Source organism: Erpetoichthys calabaricus, chromosome 5 (genome assembly GCF_900747795.2).
Source record: "Erpetoichthys calabaricus chromosome 5, fErpCal1.3, whole genome shotgun sequence".
Lineage (NCBI taxonomy): Eukaryota > Metazoa > Chordata > Cladistia > Polypteriformes > Polypteridae > Erpetoichthys > Erpetoichthys calabaricus.
Window position 1 is genome coordinate 215275362 of NC_041398.2, and position 17228 is coordinate 215292589.

Here is a 17228-nt window from a genome sequence, read left to right on the forward strand (position 1 = left end):
AGTTATTTTCTATTCTATTTTGTTTTAAAAGAGATTTGCATCCCCCATTGCCCATCCCCCAGTTGAGGATAAAATCATTGGCACGACTATATAAATGAAAATTCTCAAAATTCTATTTTATCTTAGAGTGTATGAAAACCCTGAGTGCCCGTGGATGTCTTCCTTTGACATCTTTTCGTTCACTAATCTCAACTGTACTTTAAACTTTGGGTTTTGACATTCATTTTGTTTTTAAGGCTAAGTCTTCTCTTCTAATCTTTTCTCATAAAACCTTTACTAATATCTGTATGCTGCCACTATAGTTACATTAAACAAAACTAAGTCTGTTGTAAGAAAATGCTAAATAGGAGATAGATAAAATTACAATCTACATATTCCAAAACCCCCAAAAAGACCTTAAACAGCTCAGGGCAAAAATGTACAGTATCTAAGGAGAAATGCTTATTTTGAGCTCCAAAACATCACAACAGTCAGATCTTTGACAAGTTTTGAAATGTTGGTGGGTTACCAAGAATACTTGCTAATGTTTTCCAAACTGTAGTTTTACCGTAATCTCACATGGCATTCTGTCTCAAACATCAAAGTGAAAATTTGAAAATACACCTCTTGTGAAAGTATTGAGAGGTTCCACACAATAAAATTTGGTTGAACCACAATTTCTGGCTTGCTTAACGGGCAGGAATAATTTTTGAGGAGCCTTCATTATAAAAACATGCACTAGGTCTAATAAAGTTAACAAACAAATAAGTATGGCACAAACACTCAGATGGAAATTTAGATATATTAGAGCCAAAGGGTTTGCTATTGTCTTCTTTCAGACTTATCTTTGTCTAGTTAGTGAACAGTCTCTGTTGTATACGAGGCGTTAGTTCGTTAAACAGGGCCAAAAATCTTAACCCCTGAAACAACCCACTCATCAGGCTGAAACACTCCGTAATGAAATATATCCTGATGGAGCAACAGGCCTCGAAGTAAAGCTGCAGCTATTCCAAAGGTCATAAACACTGTGTCACAGTAGGACTACAGACGCCTGTCTGAATGTTTCTCTCAAGATAAATAAAGCTGTGTCAGCTGCTGTCTGGGGACTACTAAGCGTGCTTCATATCAATCATGTATGCAAACCAGCTCCAGAGCTGCAGCACTAAACAACAGTTTTCTCCTGGCACACAAAGAATGTTGACTTATTTTTGTCCATATGTTTGTGTTTTCATTTTAATATGCATAGTAAGACCTTCTGAATGAACGTACTTGAAAAATTGAAAGGGAACAAGTCTAGAAGTGGGGTTCTGCGGCAAATCTTCACACTGCAGTGACTTGATATTAAAGGTGGCAAACACTTAGTGCTAAAAATAAACCCCCAAAACAATAAAGCATTGGGTTAACTAGCAGATACAATACTGAGCTATTAGAGCATTTACCACAAATTCACTTATATTTTTGAATGCATCACTTTTTTTGTTGCAGAGATAAGGATAACAATATAATTAACCAAAGTAATCTATTTTCCTAATATTGATGTCGCAAGGACCTGACAGATGTAGCTAGATTTTAAATTAATCAGTTTGTTAATTTTTAGGTACACCTCAGTTTAGTATTAAAAAGAAAATGACACCAATCAAGACACTATATAAAAGCGGTTGGGATTGTCCTTTCGTCCCGTGAGTGCAAAGCATAGCGGTATTCCGCTTATCACAGACTTACTACTTGTGGCTTGCGGTACGAAGCAACGCGATGTGAGCAGAGTTCTGGTGCTTCTATCGTTCCCTTGCTTTTGTGCGCGTTCTTGGAGATTAGGTAGGCTATTTTTAGATTTGTATGCAAAAGAAATTTTGTCCTGCCTTACTTCTTCTAACTTGGTCACTTCATTAGCAGTCATTCATTGACTTTTGCGACACGACGAAAGGCAAAGCCCTCACTGACTCACTCATCACTAATTCTCCAACTTCTCGTGTTAGGTAGAAGGCTGAAATTTGGCAGGCTCATTCCTTACAGCTTACTTACAAAAGTTAAGCAGGTTTCATTTCGAAATTCTATGCGTAACGGTCATAACTAAATCCTACTTACGTACATACTGTATATACGTCCATAGCCTGCAGCTCGGTCGCCGTGTGAGGCGGGGTTACGTCCTGCGTCCCCCGGCCTCCCACGTTGTTGGCTGCCTGCCTATATTGTGTCCCCCATCCCCACGCCTCCCACGTAGTTGGCTGCGTGCCTATTTTACATGTTTGGAGAACCGCCAATGCCTCTTAAACAACTTAAATTCACAGGTGACGATTTGAGTAGTGGACACTTTGATGTTTATGAATGTTTCAACTCTCAAAAGCTGGATGCGAAGTTATCGATGACACCGGTTATACAGTATGCTTACAACGCTTGACAGATGCCGAATGTCACTTCAACACAACAAGTCCTGCAAATACTGTTGTAATTAAAACAAACCATGAAACTCAAACCGATTATGACAGCAGCAATCCAAGCTGTGAGAAAACAGTAAAAAGGAGGCGTGTCAGACATCGTGGTACATTTTCTGATACAGCTAGGCGGAAACAACTTCGTGACGCTGCCGCCAAATACTCGCAGAAAAATCCACAAGGTAATAGACACGCTGTCGCTAAATACTAGCAGGCAAATCCACAAGTTCATTGACACGCTGTCGCTAAATACTCACAGGCAAATCCACAAGTTAATAGAGACGCTGCCGCTAAATATTCGCATGCAAATCCACAAGTAAATAGAGCTTCTGCTTCTAGGTACAATCCCAATAATAAAAAGCAGCTCATACAAAAACAACAGGTTTGGCTCAAAAAAACCCGATTGTGGATCTGCGTACAGCCACCGAAACTCTGTAATGGCACGAGACTTCAGGTCACGTGTCTGCAAAAGAACCTAATTGAGGCAACTATTTTTACTGGCAGTGGCTCAGGGGAGAGCTTTTTATTCCTCGCATACCCGTTATACCCTCTGATCTCCCATTTCAATTCAAACGCCTCCAATTTCCAGTAAGGCTCTGCTTTGCAATGACAATTAAGTCCCAGGGACAAACCCTACAAAAGGTTGGCATTGATTTGAGGCAAGATTGCTTTTCGCATGGCCAACTGTACGTTGCATGTTCAAGAGTAAGCTCAGTGCACAGCTTGGTCATATTACAACTAGAGGGCCAAACTGACAACGTGGTATACAAAGAGATCCTTAACAAATAATTATTTGTATATTTTCCCTCAGTTTAAAAATATTTACTTTTCTTCTTAATAACAATTTTAAGGCAGTATTTCGCTGCTGCGAAGCACGGGTATTTTGCTAGTAAATAAATAAAGGGTGTGAGACTTTTAAGATGATGCCACATTAGGTGATTTTTTTTTGTCATTGGGCATGTCAGATTTTCAAATTACGTGACTGGAAATCGCAGCCCATTTACCGAGGACAGTTAATAGCTGCAGCGAGTTCAGGAGCAAGCTCGTGCCCTTTTACGTCTCTTTTCCATTCTGTTACGGCATATAAAATACGAGGCATCACACGGACAAGCATCTTTTCTATTTGCAAGGTTAAAAACGCACATGTTTCTTATTCATCATCTTTACATTCTACGTTCTGTATCAGTTTGATTTTATCCTAGTCAGTAGCAGACTAGTTGGTCTAGCCACACATTCATAGTCATGAAGGTGCCAAAGCCTAACCCAGTAGCACTGAGTACAAAGCACAACGCATCCCCAAATAGGGCATCAGTTCCTCACAAGGTACACACTGACTCAGGCTGGACCAATTTTGAGTTGTCAATTAACCTAACATGCACATTTGGTAGTGTGGCCTGAAAAACGATGTATATAAGGACAAAAAAACCATTGCCTTACAAAATGAATCCATAAAATGCATTCCTGTGGCAGCTTAGTCAATACATCCTACTGCTGTATGAAAGCTCCACACGGACACTGATGAATGAGCAAGCCGTCAAAGTTAATAGTGTCCTTCTTGGTCAATTTGATGCCCTGGAGGTTTACTACACATCAGTGACTAGCATGCTGAACCAGGACAATGCAGGGCTATCAGAACAGCTGGACTTCTTTGCTGATAAACCTACTTGGAAAATTGGAGTGCCAATAATCTTATTGTGCAGTTTACAGCCTCTAAAACTGCGTAATGGGACAGGACTTAATGTCAGAGTGGGACTGAGGGAGACAATTTTAATGAGTTGTGGGAAGATGAATCAGAATTCATTTCCAGAATTCCTTTCATACCATCTAATTAGCCATTGCATTCCAAATGCCACACATGTTTTTTTGTCATTAACATAAATAAAATCTGTTTTATCAGGAAGTGCTGCACTATTGTGCATTTTAGGATTCAAGTAAATCATGGAAAACACACATACACATATAAAGTTTCATATTCTGTAAATATTTAGATCACATGTCTGAGAATGAAGACAATGAACTAACCTGTGGATATATTACACCTCTGCAGGCTGCAACTCTCTGCTGTCCAATGCCAAAAAGACTGGCACCATTTTTTAAGTTAATCTTTTGTATTTTAACTTGTAAACACTTCACAGATGCCTGTGACCCACGTGATAAATTGAGTATGTAAACAAGCAAATAAATAAGAAGGAAAAAAGGCAGCTAATTTACACAAAATGGTTAACCACTGATTACAAGTCAGGTTATGAGGAAAACCTGCAAAAGTGTGCAATATTACCCCTACGCTATAGGAATTATATCATAAATTATCTAGTGCACTCTATAAATGATATGCAAATTAGAAAATCATTCTCACTGCAATTAGGCCAGGTGTTTTACAACATGCCATACTAAATCCAAAAGACAGTAGGATTTTTCAAACAGCCTAGAACACTGGATATAAACCTTTATTCCTCCAAGATCCCCCACTTGAACCATATGAGAGCCCCTCTACAAAGGCCTTCTTGTGCTTTTGCTGCAGTCTTGACAAAAGTGCTTGTTTTTGAACTTACATTTACTAACAAAATCATATTTGCTGCTAGTGCTATTACACTGCCTGGGTTTACTAAGAATAATTAATAGGCAATTAAAAAAAAAAACAGCCTACGTGTCTTTATTAAACTAAAATTATTTTTAAAAGAGTCTGCAGTTCTTAATCATAACATAAAACAAGTAGACATTTTTAAGGATGAATAACAACCAGCAATTACTAAAAAACAGAATTTGTCACTGTAGATATTTTTGATAACAAAATGTTGCTCACTGCACACAAGACTTAAGAGTTACTTTCAAATGAAGTATAACATTAATAAGTATTTCTGAAAAAAAGAAATTAAAAGTAATTTTTAAAATACAAAATTAGGCGCTTCCCGCATTTTTATAGCTTAATTGCATAAGTTATTTTTTTAACTTCTGGATTTAGCACTGCAGCATTTCCATCGGCCATACTTAACACAAGTGAAAATGAAAATGCATTCTCCCTGCACATGCAACAAACATGGCAGCAAAAAGACAAAAGCACTAAGCAGGGCACTGGCAGCAGTTAAGTAAGGGGGGCCAGTCTGCCCCCTATGCAGCTTTAAAAAGTAATGGATGTGGCAGCAACAGCATGGGTAAAGACAACCTCCCGTTTCTTTCATGAGGCAGTCAAATTTTCTTCTTTATGGCATTTCACTTTTCTTGTTGGTCATTAGGAGTTTCCCATTCCCATTCTAACTACAGGTTAATAAGATTCATGATTCAAGACTTCAAGATTTTATTTCCCACATGCACACACTCGAGGGTATGTAGTGAAGGACAGCTCAGTACTATATAATGTGAAATTAAATTTAAAAAATACATTAAAAATAGATATAAAATAGTAAAATGGGCAGAGATTAAGTATAATAATTGTTAAGTAATAAATAATAGGTGACTATTTTTTACAATTGTGAGGAATGCCAGACAAGATGACTGTCATTTTAGAAAAATTAACTCTGTTCATTTGATGCAGGTGCCTGTTCGACCTTAGTCTTGCTAAAATCAGATGGAGACAACCATGAGTGAACTGTCCTTAAAACTGGGTGGGAACACTAAGACAGCTCACTGAGTGTCACATTTCTAAACCAATCTAATGCCTCATGAAGGTGGCACTCAAAGTATGGGCATAGATCAGTGGTGCTCCAACAGACAGCAAGCTTCTTTTTACGATGACCAGGCTAGAGTTGAAAAGTCTCCTAAAAAACTATTAGACATAAAAATGTGTATCATGTTTGCAGAGAGCACATTGTTCATTTTTTAAAAAAACATAACCTGCTGCAAGGGAAACCCCTTTCTGCAGCATCAGATTATACATTGGCATTCAAAGACATCAATGGACAAATGGTAAACATGAATGATATGTTGTCATAGTTGCAGTATATGCTTCCTCTTGCTCATTTACAATAGTGCAGAAGTCGATGTAAGACTGAAAGAAGTGGCAACTAAAGTCATGAAAATGTGAAGTGTAAGATATGCATTTGAAATAAATGATGTGTCACAGTTCATCAAAAAGACAGCCATTAACAGAGCTGATAACGAAGATCCACAGGAGATGCAGATTGCAGTACTCAAAACACCCAAATCAATAAATCTGCCTAATGACATCAGTAAAGTATGGACAAAGCTACACAGAACCTACCTTCTAATTGTACATCTAAATGAGTAACTGAAGGAAGTGAACATCGCTGTCTAATTGGAATGTGTACCATGACAAAATAGCCACATAGTTTTACATGTTGTACTGTATATATCCACAGACCACAATGCTTAACTAAACTCTATTTGTTATTGTTATGCCATGTAGTGGTGCAATAGTTAAAATGACAGAAAGATGTCATAAGAGACAGAGGTACTTTCAAATGTTCAGTAGTCTACATGTGTGTCTGTCCATCTGACTGTCTCCACTGTCCCAGTACTCATTACACCATGAAAATTGATTATTAATCTTCAGTTACCTTGTGCTACTGAGCTCCTGAATGGATAACAGCAATTTAAGCTTTTTGTTTTCTCCTAATGTCATATGTTTTGTTTAGTATCTTTTGCTGAAATCGCAGCAGCAGATTCAAAATGCACGGACTAGAGAAATTGGGGGGGAGGGTTTTAAAAAGAAGCCCTGTGGGTGTAGCCTTTGCAGCACCAGATTTCTCCACCATTCACTACACACATTTTAATAGGTTGTCCACAGACATATTCTCTTTTGAAAATCACATCTTGCCCTGTGAGACTAGCCAGATCTTAACCTTTTAAACTGGTTGTAGAAAGGGTGAGAGGCAGTGATACCCCAAGATGTGCTCAGCCGAGTGCACAACTCTTGGTAGTGCTGTGTGGTACTAAGTAGTGGTGCAGCCTGCCAGTACACTTTCAACGGCTGCGTGATAAATGGACTTCAGCACTCTAGTAGCTGAGATGCGCTGTTCAAAACAGATAAATGTGAGCAACCACTAAACCTCAAATTACTGTGTATATGTGGAATGTCCATCCAATCTCTATCCAGACATGGAGATGCATTTTGATGCCAGGTTTTAATGTAATCCTGTTAAACTTTGAACGGATGCAATCTCTATATGAAGCACACTTTAAACAAGGGACTTTATGAAATTAACTAATTCTAGGCCATAGTTAACATGTTTTAAACTGGTATTGATGAAGAGGGCTGCTTTGAAAAGATTCCGAGGCTGGATGCAGCCAATAACCCTTAGGTTTGGCGACTCTGCTGTAGCTTGATTTTGATAGATGTGGGTGTTTTGCCCCCCTAGTGGGCCACAGTATCACTTCAGAGTATCACATGGTATTGTATTTATGTCTACTTAAGGCTGTAAGTATTATTAATAGATCATCTTTCTTTCTTCATTCTGATACTGATTTTAATTTAAACCAATTTATTAATGAATCATCTTCAATCATCTGCCTTACTTTATCTTCCAATCCACAAAATATTTTTCAGTTTTATATGATGAGCCTGTACAGATAATGAATGGATCAGTGTACTATTCTCATATCCTTCCTTTATATTTTTTAGATTTAATGTTGGAAATTAGAAAAAGAAATCCAATATACTGTATATGCACAACTGATCCTAAACTGTTTTTCAGTCAGTGTAAATTTTACACTGTGAAAAGTAGCAATGCTAACTCAAACAATATTTCTTGAACAGAATTTATAACACAGACGATCACAGTACCACCTTCATAAAGAAAAACCCATCCATGTATGGTCCATCACCCAGTAGAGGACTGCCAGTGGCAGTTTACATCCTGGCAGTGCAGGCCTGTGCGGAGTCCATTGCATTGCAGGGTATGCTCACACACACACACACACACACACCTGCACTCATACAGGTCCAATTCGCTGGGACATATTAACTTAACACACATGATATTGTTCACAAGCAGAAGCAATTTCTCTTGATCACTGTAAAAAAAGGGCAGTTCTGGGAAGCCATTAGACCAACCATCAACAAAAGCAACATCCATTCTGAGCAGTAATTATCAAAATGTTACATGTTGACAGATCAAAAATAGAAAGGAACACAACTATTATGCCAATCCCAAAAACAACCAGTAAAATGATAAATCAATAGTTTAAAAAAAATTGACCCCGTTAAAAGAGCAGAGGCAGTTGCCACAAACAGTAAGACAAATTCCTACAACTCACCCACCAGGTGCTTTGAGTTACTTTTTGCAAATTCAGACCTACTGTACATATGGAAGATGAAATAATGATGACAGACAGGTTATAAAAAACTGTTCAGCATACTGATGGTTCTTATGAATTTTAAAATCCATTATTTATTATACCAGCAGGAAATAGCACTGGATGGGCCCATCTAAGCAGATACCCACACTCATATGGGCCAAAACTGAGTAGCCAATTCACCCAACGTGAAAACTGGACCACAGTGCCCAAGACAAGATTCAGTCCCAGGATATGATGAGGGAATGCTAACCACTGTCACACCATGTCAATTATTACCTATTAAAAATAAATTATTTGCTTCTTTTAACACAATGTCCTGCCAAGCACTACAAAAAGTACAAACTGATAAGAATGGCTCAGAAATGTATTATGTTTCACTGGAGAATTTTTCAGGAGAGCCAGTCTGCTTTATACTTTTCATATTCTTTCATGCAAGTTAAGGTGTCCTTGCCAAGCTCTGGAAACAACATGGAGTCTAAAAACTGCACGATCATCAAAGGGTCAAATCACAGTTCACAGCTGTCTTCACAGATCAGTATTTCACTAACACTAAGTTGGAGTGAAAATGAGATGGACATAAAATAGAGAAAGAAAGAGAGATGAAGTCTTCACCTGGTGGCTACCAGTGCAACCTCAGCTGAAGGTGTGAAGACCATCTGTTTGTTTTAAATGGCTTGGCTCCAAACTAATATTTCTAGTCCAAGAAATCTCATTTTTGAAAAGAGGCTGTAACCCTAAAGTATCCAAAAATACAACTGTACAGAAGGCCTGCTTACACATACAATATATCATGCACAAAGCAAAATGTTTACTCTTTAAACTTATATTAAGCTACTACATAAGAGATCATATGAAAATCAAGATTTTTACACTTCTAGTGAGGGTGTGCAAGAACTAAAGAAACAAGGATAAATTGTGTGCACAGTGCTGCCCATCATTTACAGTACTCTCAACATCCTCTATTTATTTAGAAGTTGTGTAATTACATTTAAACATCCACCATAAATGGCACATTAATAAAGTGCTGTGATTGCCACCAACACCATGTTTTCCATGTCCTAGCTCACTAGTATCCAATAGTAATTGATTTAAAACTAAAGCGAAGGACAATGTTAACACCAGTTAAGATTATACTGACTAATTAAGTTCAATAAATCAAAAGAATTCTTTAACTCCAACTATAATATTTTTTAGGCTTTGATGACAATACAGTGTTATGATATGTAGCCATTTAAAATCAATGTTGAATTACATTTTTAACATTATGGAACACAAACACTGGTGCTGTCTCCTGCACTAAAATGGACACCTGCAGCAATATCTGTGAACCCCAACCCATACACCAATAAGATGTTTCTAAGCATGGTTCCAGCCCAGCAAGGAGTTAACAACAATTACAGAATCCAATCAGACAAAGAACAATGTGTTGATTCTTCACAGTAGAGAAATTTATAGCTATCAAAGAGGTAGTGCAGATGACAGATGGGATATTAGAATTTCAGTGATCAATGGCAAAAGAGTCAATATTGCTTACACAACACATACACATTGGATGTCTTACAATAACCCATCATAAAGATATAGTACTTCAGCTAGTTTAACATAAAACAAATGTTGTCTGTACTGCAGCTATCATTAAAGGAAAAATAATAATGATAATTTTTATATAGCACCTTTCCCATGCTCAAAGTGATTGACAGAAATTCAGAAAGAACAAGCAGGGAATTACAACACTGGATACAAATAATATCTGCATAAATACTAAATAATGATAAATGCCAGATATACAAAGCATGGCTTACTAACAGGTGGCAGTTAAATGGCAGGACATAAATTATTCAATTCCAAACGATGATTGCATCTTGATAAGTGAACTGATTTGTCACCTCCTCGTACGTAACTACTGCTTAGATTAAGACAGACAGTTTCCTGTGAAACGTGCATTTTCTATGACTATTAACAAGACTCACAGACTATCATTATACTGTATAAGGTGGGCTTTTCTTCTTTTTACCATCTGCAGTTTCTGGACATGGGCAACTATATGGAGCTTTCAAATGAGTGAGAACAACATCTGACATGAAAATTCACATTATGTATACTACTCATACTCAAAACATTGTCTATCATGAGGTATATGAAATCTGACAGTAACTAATTTTATTAATTTGACACAGGCTCTTACTTTGTTCAAGCTTTCACACACACACATACATATAGAAACACATATATAAACACAGCTAGGGGGCATCTATAAGACAAACAATACCATCACAAGCAGAGAGGGGGTGCTGTCACTAATCACCTCTCCTTTCCTTCCACAGTTCTGATGCTCAATGGAGTTTCTGATTCTGCCATGAACCTTTGACCTTATGGGTTAGCAGTATAAGAATGCAGAAGCCACCAGAAGTTTGGGTCTCATTCTGGACTACCAGCTGAAGAAGATGGAATGTTCTTTCGGCTGATATAATTTGATTTGTTTGGCTTATGCTAGTTTTGTGGCCACATATACACTTTATTTTTACTTTACTTGTTTCAACATCATCATTAAAGTGGGTTACCAGCAGGTACCCTATCTTTTTGTTTTGCCTAGCGTACACACACACACATACATATATACACACACATATTTTTATACATATATATATATATATATATATATATATATATATATATATATATATATATATATATATATATATATATATATATATATATATATACAAGGAGGTCCAAATCTAATTATGTAACTTTTAATGCAAAGCAATGCAATAATTGCATAGTTAGATCTGGACCTCCCTATATACACATGAATGTAACTACACAAATCTACATCCACAAGTGTATACATAAACATATACAGTACGTGAACAAATGTATACAATGGAAAAAATTAAACAGGGAACTTTAATACCACACACATTTCTAAATATTTTTGTTTTACATATTGCTTGGTAATATATGCAGCAGCACGCATCCACACACATCTATATTCAGACATGGCCTGTCTTGGCTGAAAAACAGTCACTTTCTTCTGTCTTAGCCAACAGCTGTCACTTTTGAAAACAAATCATTAAAGGGGTCACCCCTTGACTGCTGAATGCATCACCCTTTTATATATTGTTGATGGAGACTCCATTCTAGAAAATTTCAGCTTTATTACTACATTTTTGTGGGATGCAATAATTGCACCCTTACACATACAGTATATTATGAAGAGGACACAATTATACATAATAAAAAAATTCTCATTGACTCATTTGATTGCAGATTTCATCTCAAATAAAGCTAAATAATGCATGGATGTGAACAATAACATGCATGTATTTTTCCCTTAACTCTGAAAAAGAAAAAAATGCATTAAATGTCACAATATTCTCAGTTTGAACATGGCAATTAGCTTTATACTGAGCGATATCTGCTTTTGCACACCCTCTTGCATACACACAGGATCTGTTGTGCCAACAAATTCACTTTCCCATGCCGAATGTACAAACACACTTTTCTGCAGGTTCATTCTCTGCCACTCTCACTGAGAACCAATGTGTTATATTTCTGGATATGCATATCCAGCCTTGCACTTATTTAAAAGAAAAAAAAAAGTAAAACAAGCAGAGCATAATAAAAGCACTGAAGAGCTTTTCTCGATCCTTACCTGTGTGCTGCTGTTAGGGTGCATATTGCCACCATTTAAATTTTTCTTTTCATCTTCTGAACCCCGAGTAAAGAGAATCCTGAACTGTGACTGCCTCTTCTTGTTCTCCTGCCTGATTTCAAAAGTACAACCTTGCGCCGGTGCCCCAGCCCCTACGTCCACACTGCAGCCTGTGCTGTCTGAGCTCGGCACTCTGCTGCCGCTCTGCTGCTCACTAGTCGTACCACTACATGGTGTTCTGCATCGTGGTTGAACTGGGGATGAGGTGCTTCTTTCAAGCCTAATCCGGGGATACCGGGTCACTTGTTCTCCTTTCATACCTGTGAAACCCAAGTTTGCACACTCTTCTTGCGACACTTCAGGAATTCCAGGTTGATTCTGTTGTAACTGGACAATGAAACAGCGCTTGCTGTTGCCGGTACCAGAATCGGGCTGAAGAGACCACCTCCGCAATCGTTTCTGTGAATCCAGCCCAGAAGGCAAAATGCGAAACTGGTGAATATCGGAGCTACCCAGGGAATTGCGATGTATCCTGACCCCTCCAATATTTATTCCTGGGCTGGCACCACTGACCGTTTCTGTAGCAGAGATCCCATTCTGTCTGGATGGAGACACAGAAATGGCACCATTGCCCATAACAGCAGTGTCTACTGCTGAGATCCCATTCTGTCTGGATGGTGATATAGAAATGCCTCCATTGTTCTTAAAAGCAGCGTCACTGTTCTGTAAGGCCGAGTCCAAAGACACAACTCTAGGCAAAGTGTTACCATGTGGTGGAGTGCCTGAGGGTCTGGAGTATTTTCTTGAAGGTTCCTGATAAGGTGGTGCAGGGCCAAGTAAAACCTCTGAAAGAGAATCTGGGCTTGATCTGTCTTCTTCACTGATTCCATTACGCTGTAAAGAGATCTGCACTGAGGAGCTCCTAGTCGGCCGAGACTCAACCTGGTTTAATAGCTGAGGGATGAACATCGAGGAACTGCGTTTCAAAGCTGCCTCACCAGGATGGGAAGGTCCCGGTCCAGAGAAGGGGGGTGGGCCACACCGCCGAGGCAGCGTGTGGAATGTTAAACCATAGTCCTGTGATGCTCCATCCAACTCTTCTATCTCAGGGGCTGTGTTGCTGCGTCCAGAACCAAAGTACAGCCGTAATCGGTGGGCCATTCTACTCTCTCAGTGAGCAGAGTTTAGCTGAGAAGTGCACACCACAACAACAAGAAAAGCACTGCCAGGGAGTTTAAAAACCAAAGCTACAAATCAGAAGAGAGGAAAAAAAAAAGTGTCCCATCTGCCAAACTGTTAGCACAGTAGACCGATAGCGACAGATAGCAGAAATAGCCCAAGTGACAAGCAGCATTCCAGGCATGATTGGATAAGGGCATTCAGCACTCCTACACAGTGTGACATGGGGTAGGGTGCCGCTGGTCACATGACCTGGTTCACCTCGCCAATACTAGCTAGAACACATCTCCTTTTAAACAGCAACGGCCTGAAACAGCACCTTACCAGCTGCTTTCTATCCATCAGAAAGCAGCGGGCCCCAGCGGGAGGGCTCACACAGCTGACTAAGGCAGCACACACTCAACACGGCAATAAATCTTAAACCACATCCAAGAAGAGTAGGACGCTGCTAGTGCCTTCTGGTTCAGACGATAAAAAACAAAAAGCATGCTTGGACATAAACATGACACAAGAAGGAGTCAAGTTACAGCCAGACAGAACCACCAAAGGCAGTGAGGAAATACGAAACAAATCAAGCAAACAAGTTACAGAGCCACATGACTGTTCTTTAAAGACAAAAATGTACAATTGTCAGGTAGTGGGTATTCACACATGACATTCATTTTGTGCTGGAATCAGTGGACGTTGTAGGGAAAAACATTATTCAGGCAAAAACAATTATTAAAAAATTTCAAAAGACTATAAAAAAATGGAAACAAATCCTACCTGTTAGGTTTATAATTTTTTTAATGTAAATCTCATGAATTTGCAAATAAAGAGACTAATAAAAAGAAAAAAACAGCAAAGCCCAAGTAGCTGAATGAGCAGTGAAGTGTGTACTCACACCCACCCATTTCACTGTTCTTGGCAGCACACACGTCCGCAGATGGGAGATCATAATGAAACCCTCTGATTCATATAACCAGCTAATCAGACTGCCTGGTTGTTTTATGTGTGAGGCTGAGTTAAGAATGGCTTGGAGAAGAAAAAAAAAAAAAGTTTGGGGGCCAAGGAATACAAGGCAAGGCGACAGGACACGAAGGCAACAAAATATGTGACCTTTATCACCAAACACTGGAGCAATGAATCTAAAAAAAGACAGGAAACCACACTGTAATATGCTACTGACATTCTGTAGATTAGGTAAACCTCCTTTATGCCTACACACAGATTAATATATATATATGTACTGTATATATACTGTTTATATATATCAAGCTATAACAGAATGAATTATTAAACATAAGGGAAAGGATTGAGTGTAACTCAAGGGTTAATTAAATGCAACTTAAAGCTGAAAGCACATGAGGTCTCTGCTTTGTTTTAGAGAAGCCACCAATGTAATTTTCCAAGGTTAGGATGAGGTACATGAGTAACAAACACTCCTCCAGAAAGCGGGCATAAACTGACTGGAAGGCCATACAGCCCTCCTATGAAGCAGTAATAATAGGACAACCCACAAAGCACCCCTCTTAAGCAGTCTTTAGAATAATGGGAGAATAGACAAGAGTCAGAAATTAATGGTGGCCTTAGTTGATTGGAGGAGGTAATAATGTTCTGCATTTAATAGTCAGATTACGTGATGAATTAGATGAGGTGGTGTAATTAGAAAAGAGAATAAAAGCAGATGAGTTACTTAACTGATTACTCACGCCATGGACAGAGACATTTGTGCATAACGCTGTGTAAATAAAGAATTCTTCTGCATTCCCATCTGGGCTCCGTGACTGCCTTCTTTGAAGGTGAAGGAACGTTTTTTTCCACTGCACCTTCATTGTACAGCCTTAAAACAAGTTCATGATTACTAGCAATTTTAACTTTTTATAATTACATTATGGCAATGTGTTGGCATAGTGGTTAATGCTGCGTCCTTACAACTCTAAGAGTCTGGAATGGATTCTGTGAGGAATCTCCTCATGTCCATGCAGCTTCTCACCAACATCCCAAAGATGTGTGAGTTCTATTAAATGGCAACTCACAATTGATTCCACATAAATAAGGTAAGAGTGTGTGCAAGTGTGCCCTGTGTTGAACTGATAGAGAAAGACAAGAATAAAGGTAAAATCCCATAAAAGGTGGGTTCTGTTCTTATTCGTCATGCCACTAAAAAAAATGCTCCGAGTCTCACCAAACCTGCAAATAAAGAAACAGAAGAATACATAATTACATTGTTATTCACTATAGAGAGACTACTGATGTATTTCATGTTGGTTGGACAAAGAAATAAGTATTTCACTGCACTCTGTAATTGGAATAGTATTACTACTAATACTATTATGCATAATTTGAATGTATATACGAATAGGCAGAGCAGACTCTTTTTTCTTAGGAGACAGTGCTCCTTTAATGTGGGAAGTGACATCCTTCTCATCTGCTTTGGCTCTGTGATGGACAGTCCAGTTTTCTCCATTGTAGTGTGCAGGGTTGGTAAAATCACTTCAAGAGAGGCCCACCAAATCAACAACCTAATTAAAAAGACAGAGTAATGTTATGGGCTATACGCTTGGCACACTAGAGGTAATAGCGGAGGAGCGAATAAACGCAAAACTGAAGGCCATTTTGAGCACTTTTATACATTCTCTCTCTGACACACTAACACCAAGTACTTTCTATTTGGTAGGAGTGTGTCAAGAAACACTACTGGGGCTCCTTCATATAAACAACAATAGGTCCGCATAATGCCTCACTGTGACTGCTCTTTTCTTTTCTTATCTGTTAGTCTAAGATGAGGATCAACTTTAAAGTGCCTGTTATGTGTACATAAATAAAACTGATTGGGATCTCCATCTCCTTGTCCTGGAGCGCTGCTGCGGCTGCAGGTTCTCATCCTAAGCCCTTTTCTTATTTAGTGAACAGTTTTGCTAGTAATTATCTTTTTCCCCTCTTTTTAATTGACTTGTTTTTTTAATATTCAGTCCTCTGAATTGCCTCCATTTTTTTTCCTTAAATGGCACCTAAACAAAAAAGAGATGTGAAGTTAGTGAGCCAACAGATGACCAACTATGTTGGGGCCTCAAACTCCAAACAATTTTCATGCACTCTTTCTACCACACCAGACATTTCCAAAACTGTTGATTTTGCTTTTACTAAGACCACCCAGAAAGAACTACGAGCAGTGTTAGGGTTTTGAATTATGTTGCTTTCTGGATTCTATTCTACAATACATGCACTATGACATGCCCACTGCAGACATGCAGACATCATTGTAACTTTCTGATTCAAATCTTCTTCTAAATTTACACTGCTCAAAAAAAATGAAAACATAAATCACACATCGGATCTTACTGAACTAAATATCCAAGTAGAAAATCTTTACTGAATAATACTGTGTAATTTGTTGAGAGCAGAATGATGTAACAGTGGTCAATGGAAACCAAATTCACCAACCCACTAAGGGTTAAAAAAAAAGGCAAAAATTGAAATCATACTTTGATCCATCTTGCATGATTTTCATCACGGCAACTCATAATGTGACTCAATAGTGCTTATGGCCCCCATGTGCCTTTATGCACTCCCCACAACATCTGGGCATGCTCCTTATGAAACGGTGAATGGTGTCCTGGGGGGTCTCCTCCCAGACTTGGATCAGGGCATCATTGAGCTCCTGGACAGTCTGTGGCACTACTTGGTGGAGTTAGATGCACCAATATAGAACCTCCCTGAGGTTTTCAATTGGATTTAGGTCTGGG

The 17228-nt window shown here is 38.5% G+C and overlaps 1 protein-coding gene across 9 annotated transcripts in view; it reads right to left on the minus strand.

The window, feature by feature from the left end:
* The window catches only part of nedd4l (NEDD4 like E3 ubiquitin protein ligase), a 555383-nt gene that overhangs the window by 232157 nt on the left and 305998 nt on the right, over positions 1-17228 (minus strand). For 2 of the 9 annotated variants that reach the window (XM_051928326.1, XM_051928323.1), the window contains exon 1: positions 12322-13569. The exons of 4 other annotated variants lie outside the window; for them this stretch is intronic. In XM_051928326.1, the coding sequence (XP_051784286.1) occupies positions 12322-13482 (1161 nt within the window). In that variant the 5' untranslated portion in view covers positions 13483-13569. Of the gene's footprint in view, positions 1-12321; positions 13576-17228 lie in introns of those variants that run through there. 3 more of the 9 variants (XM_051928325.1, XM_051928324.1, XM_051928328.1) reach the window with 2 other exon arrangements.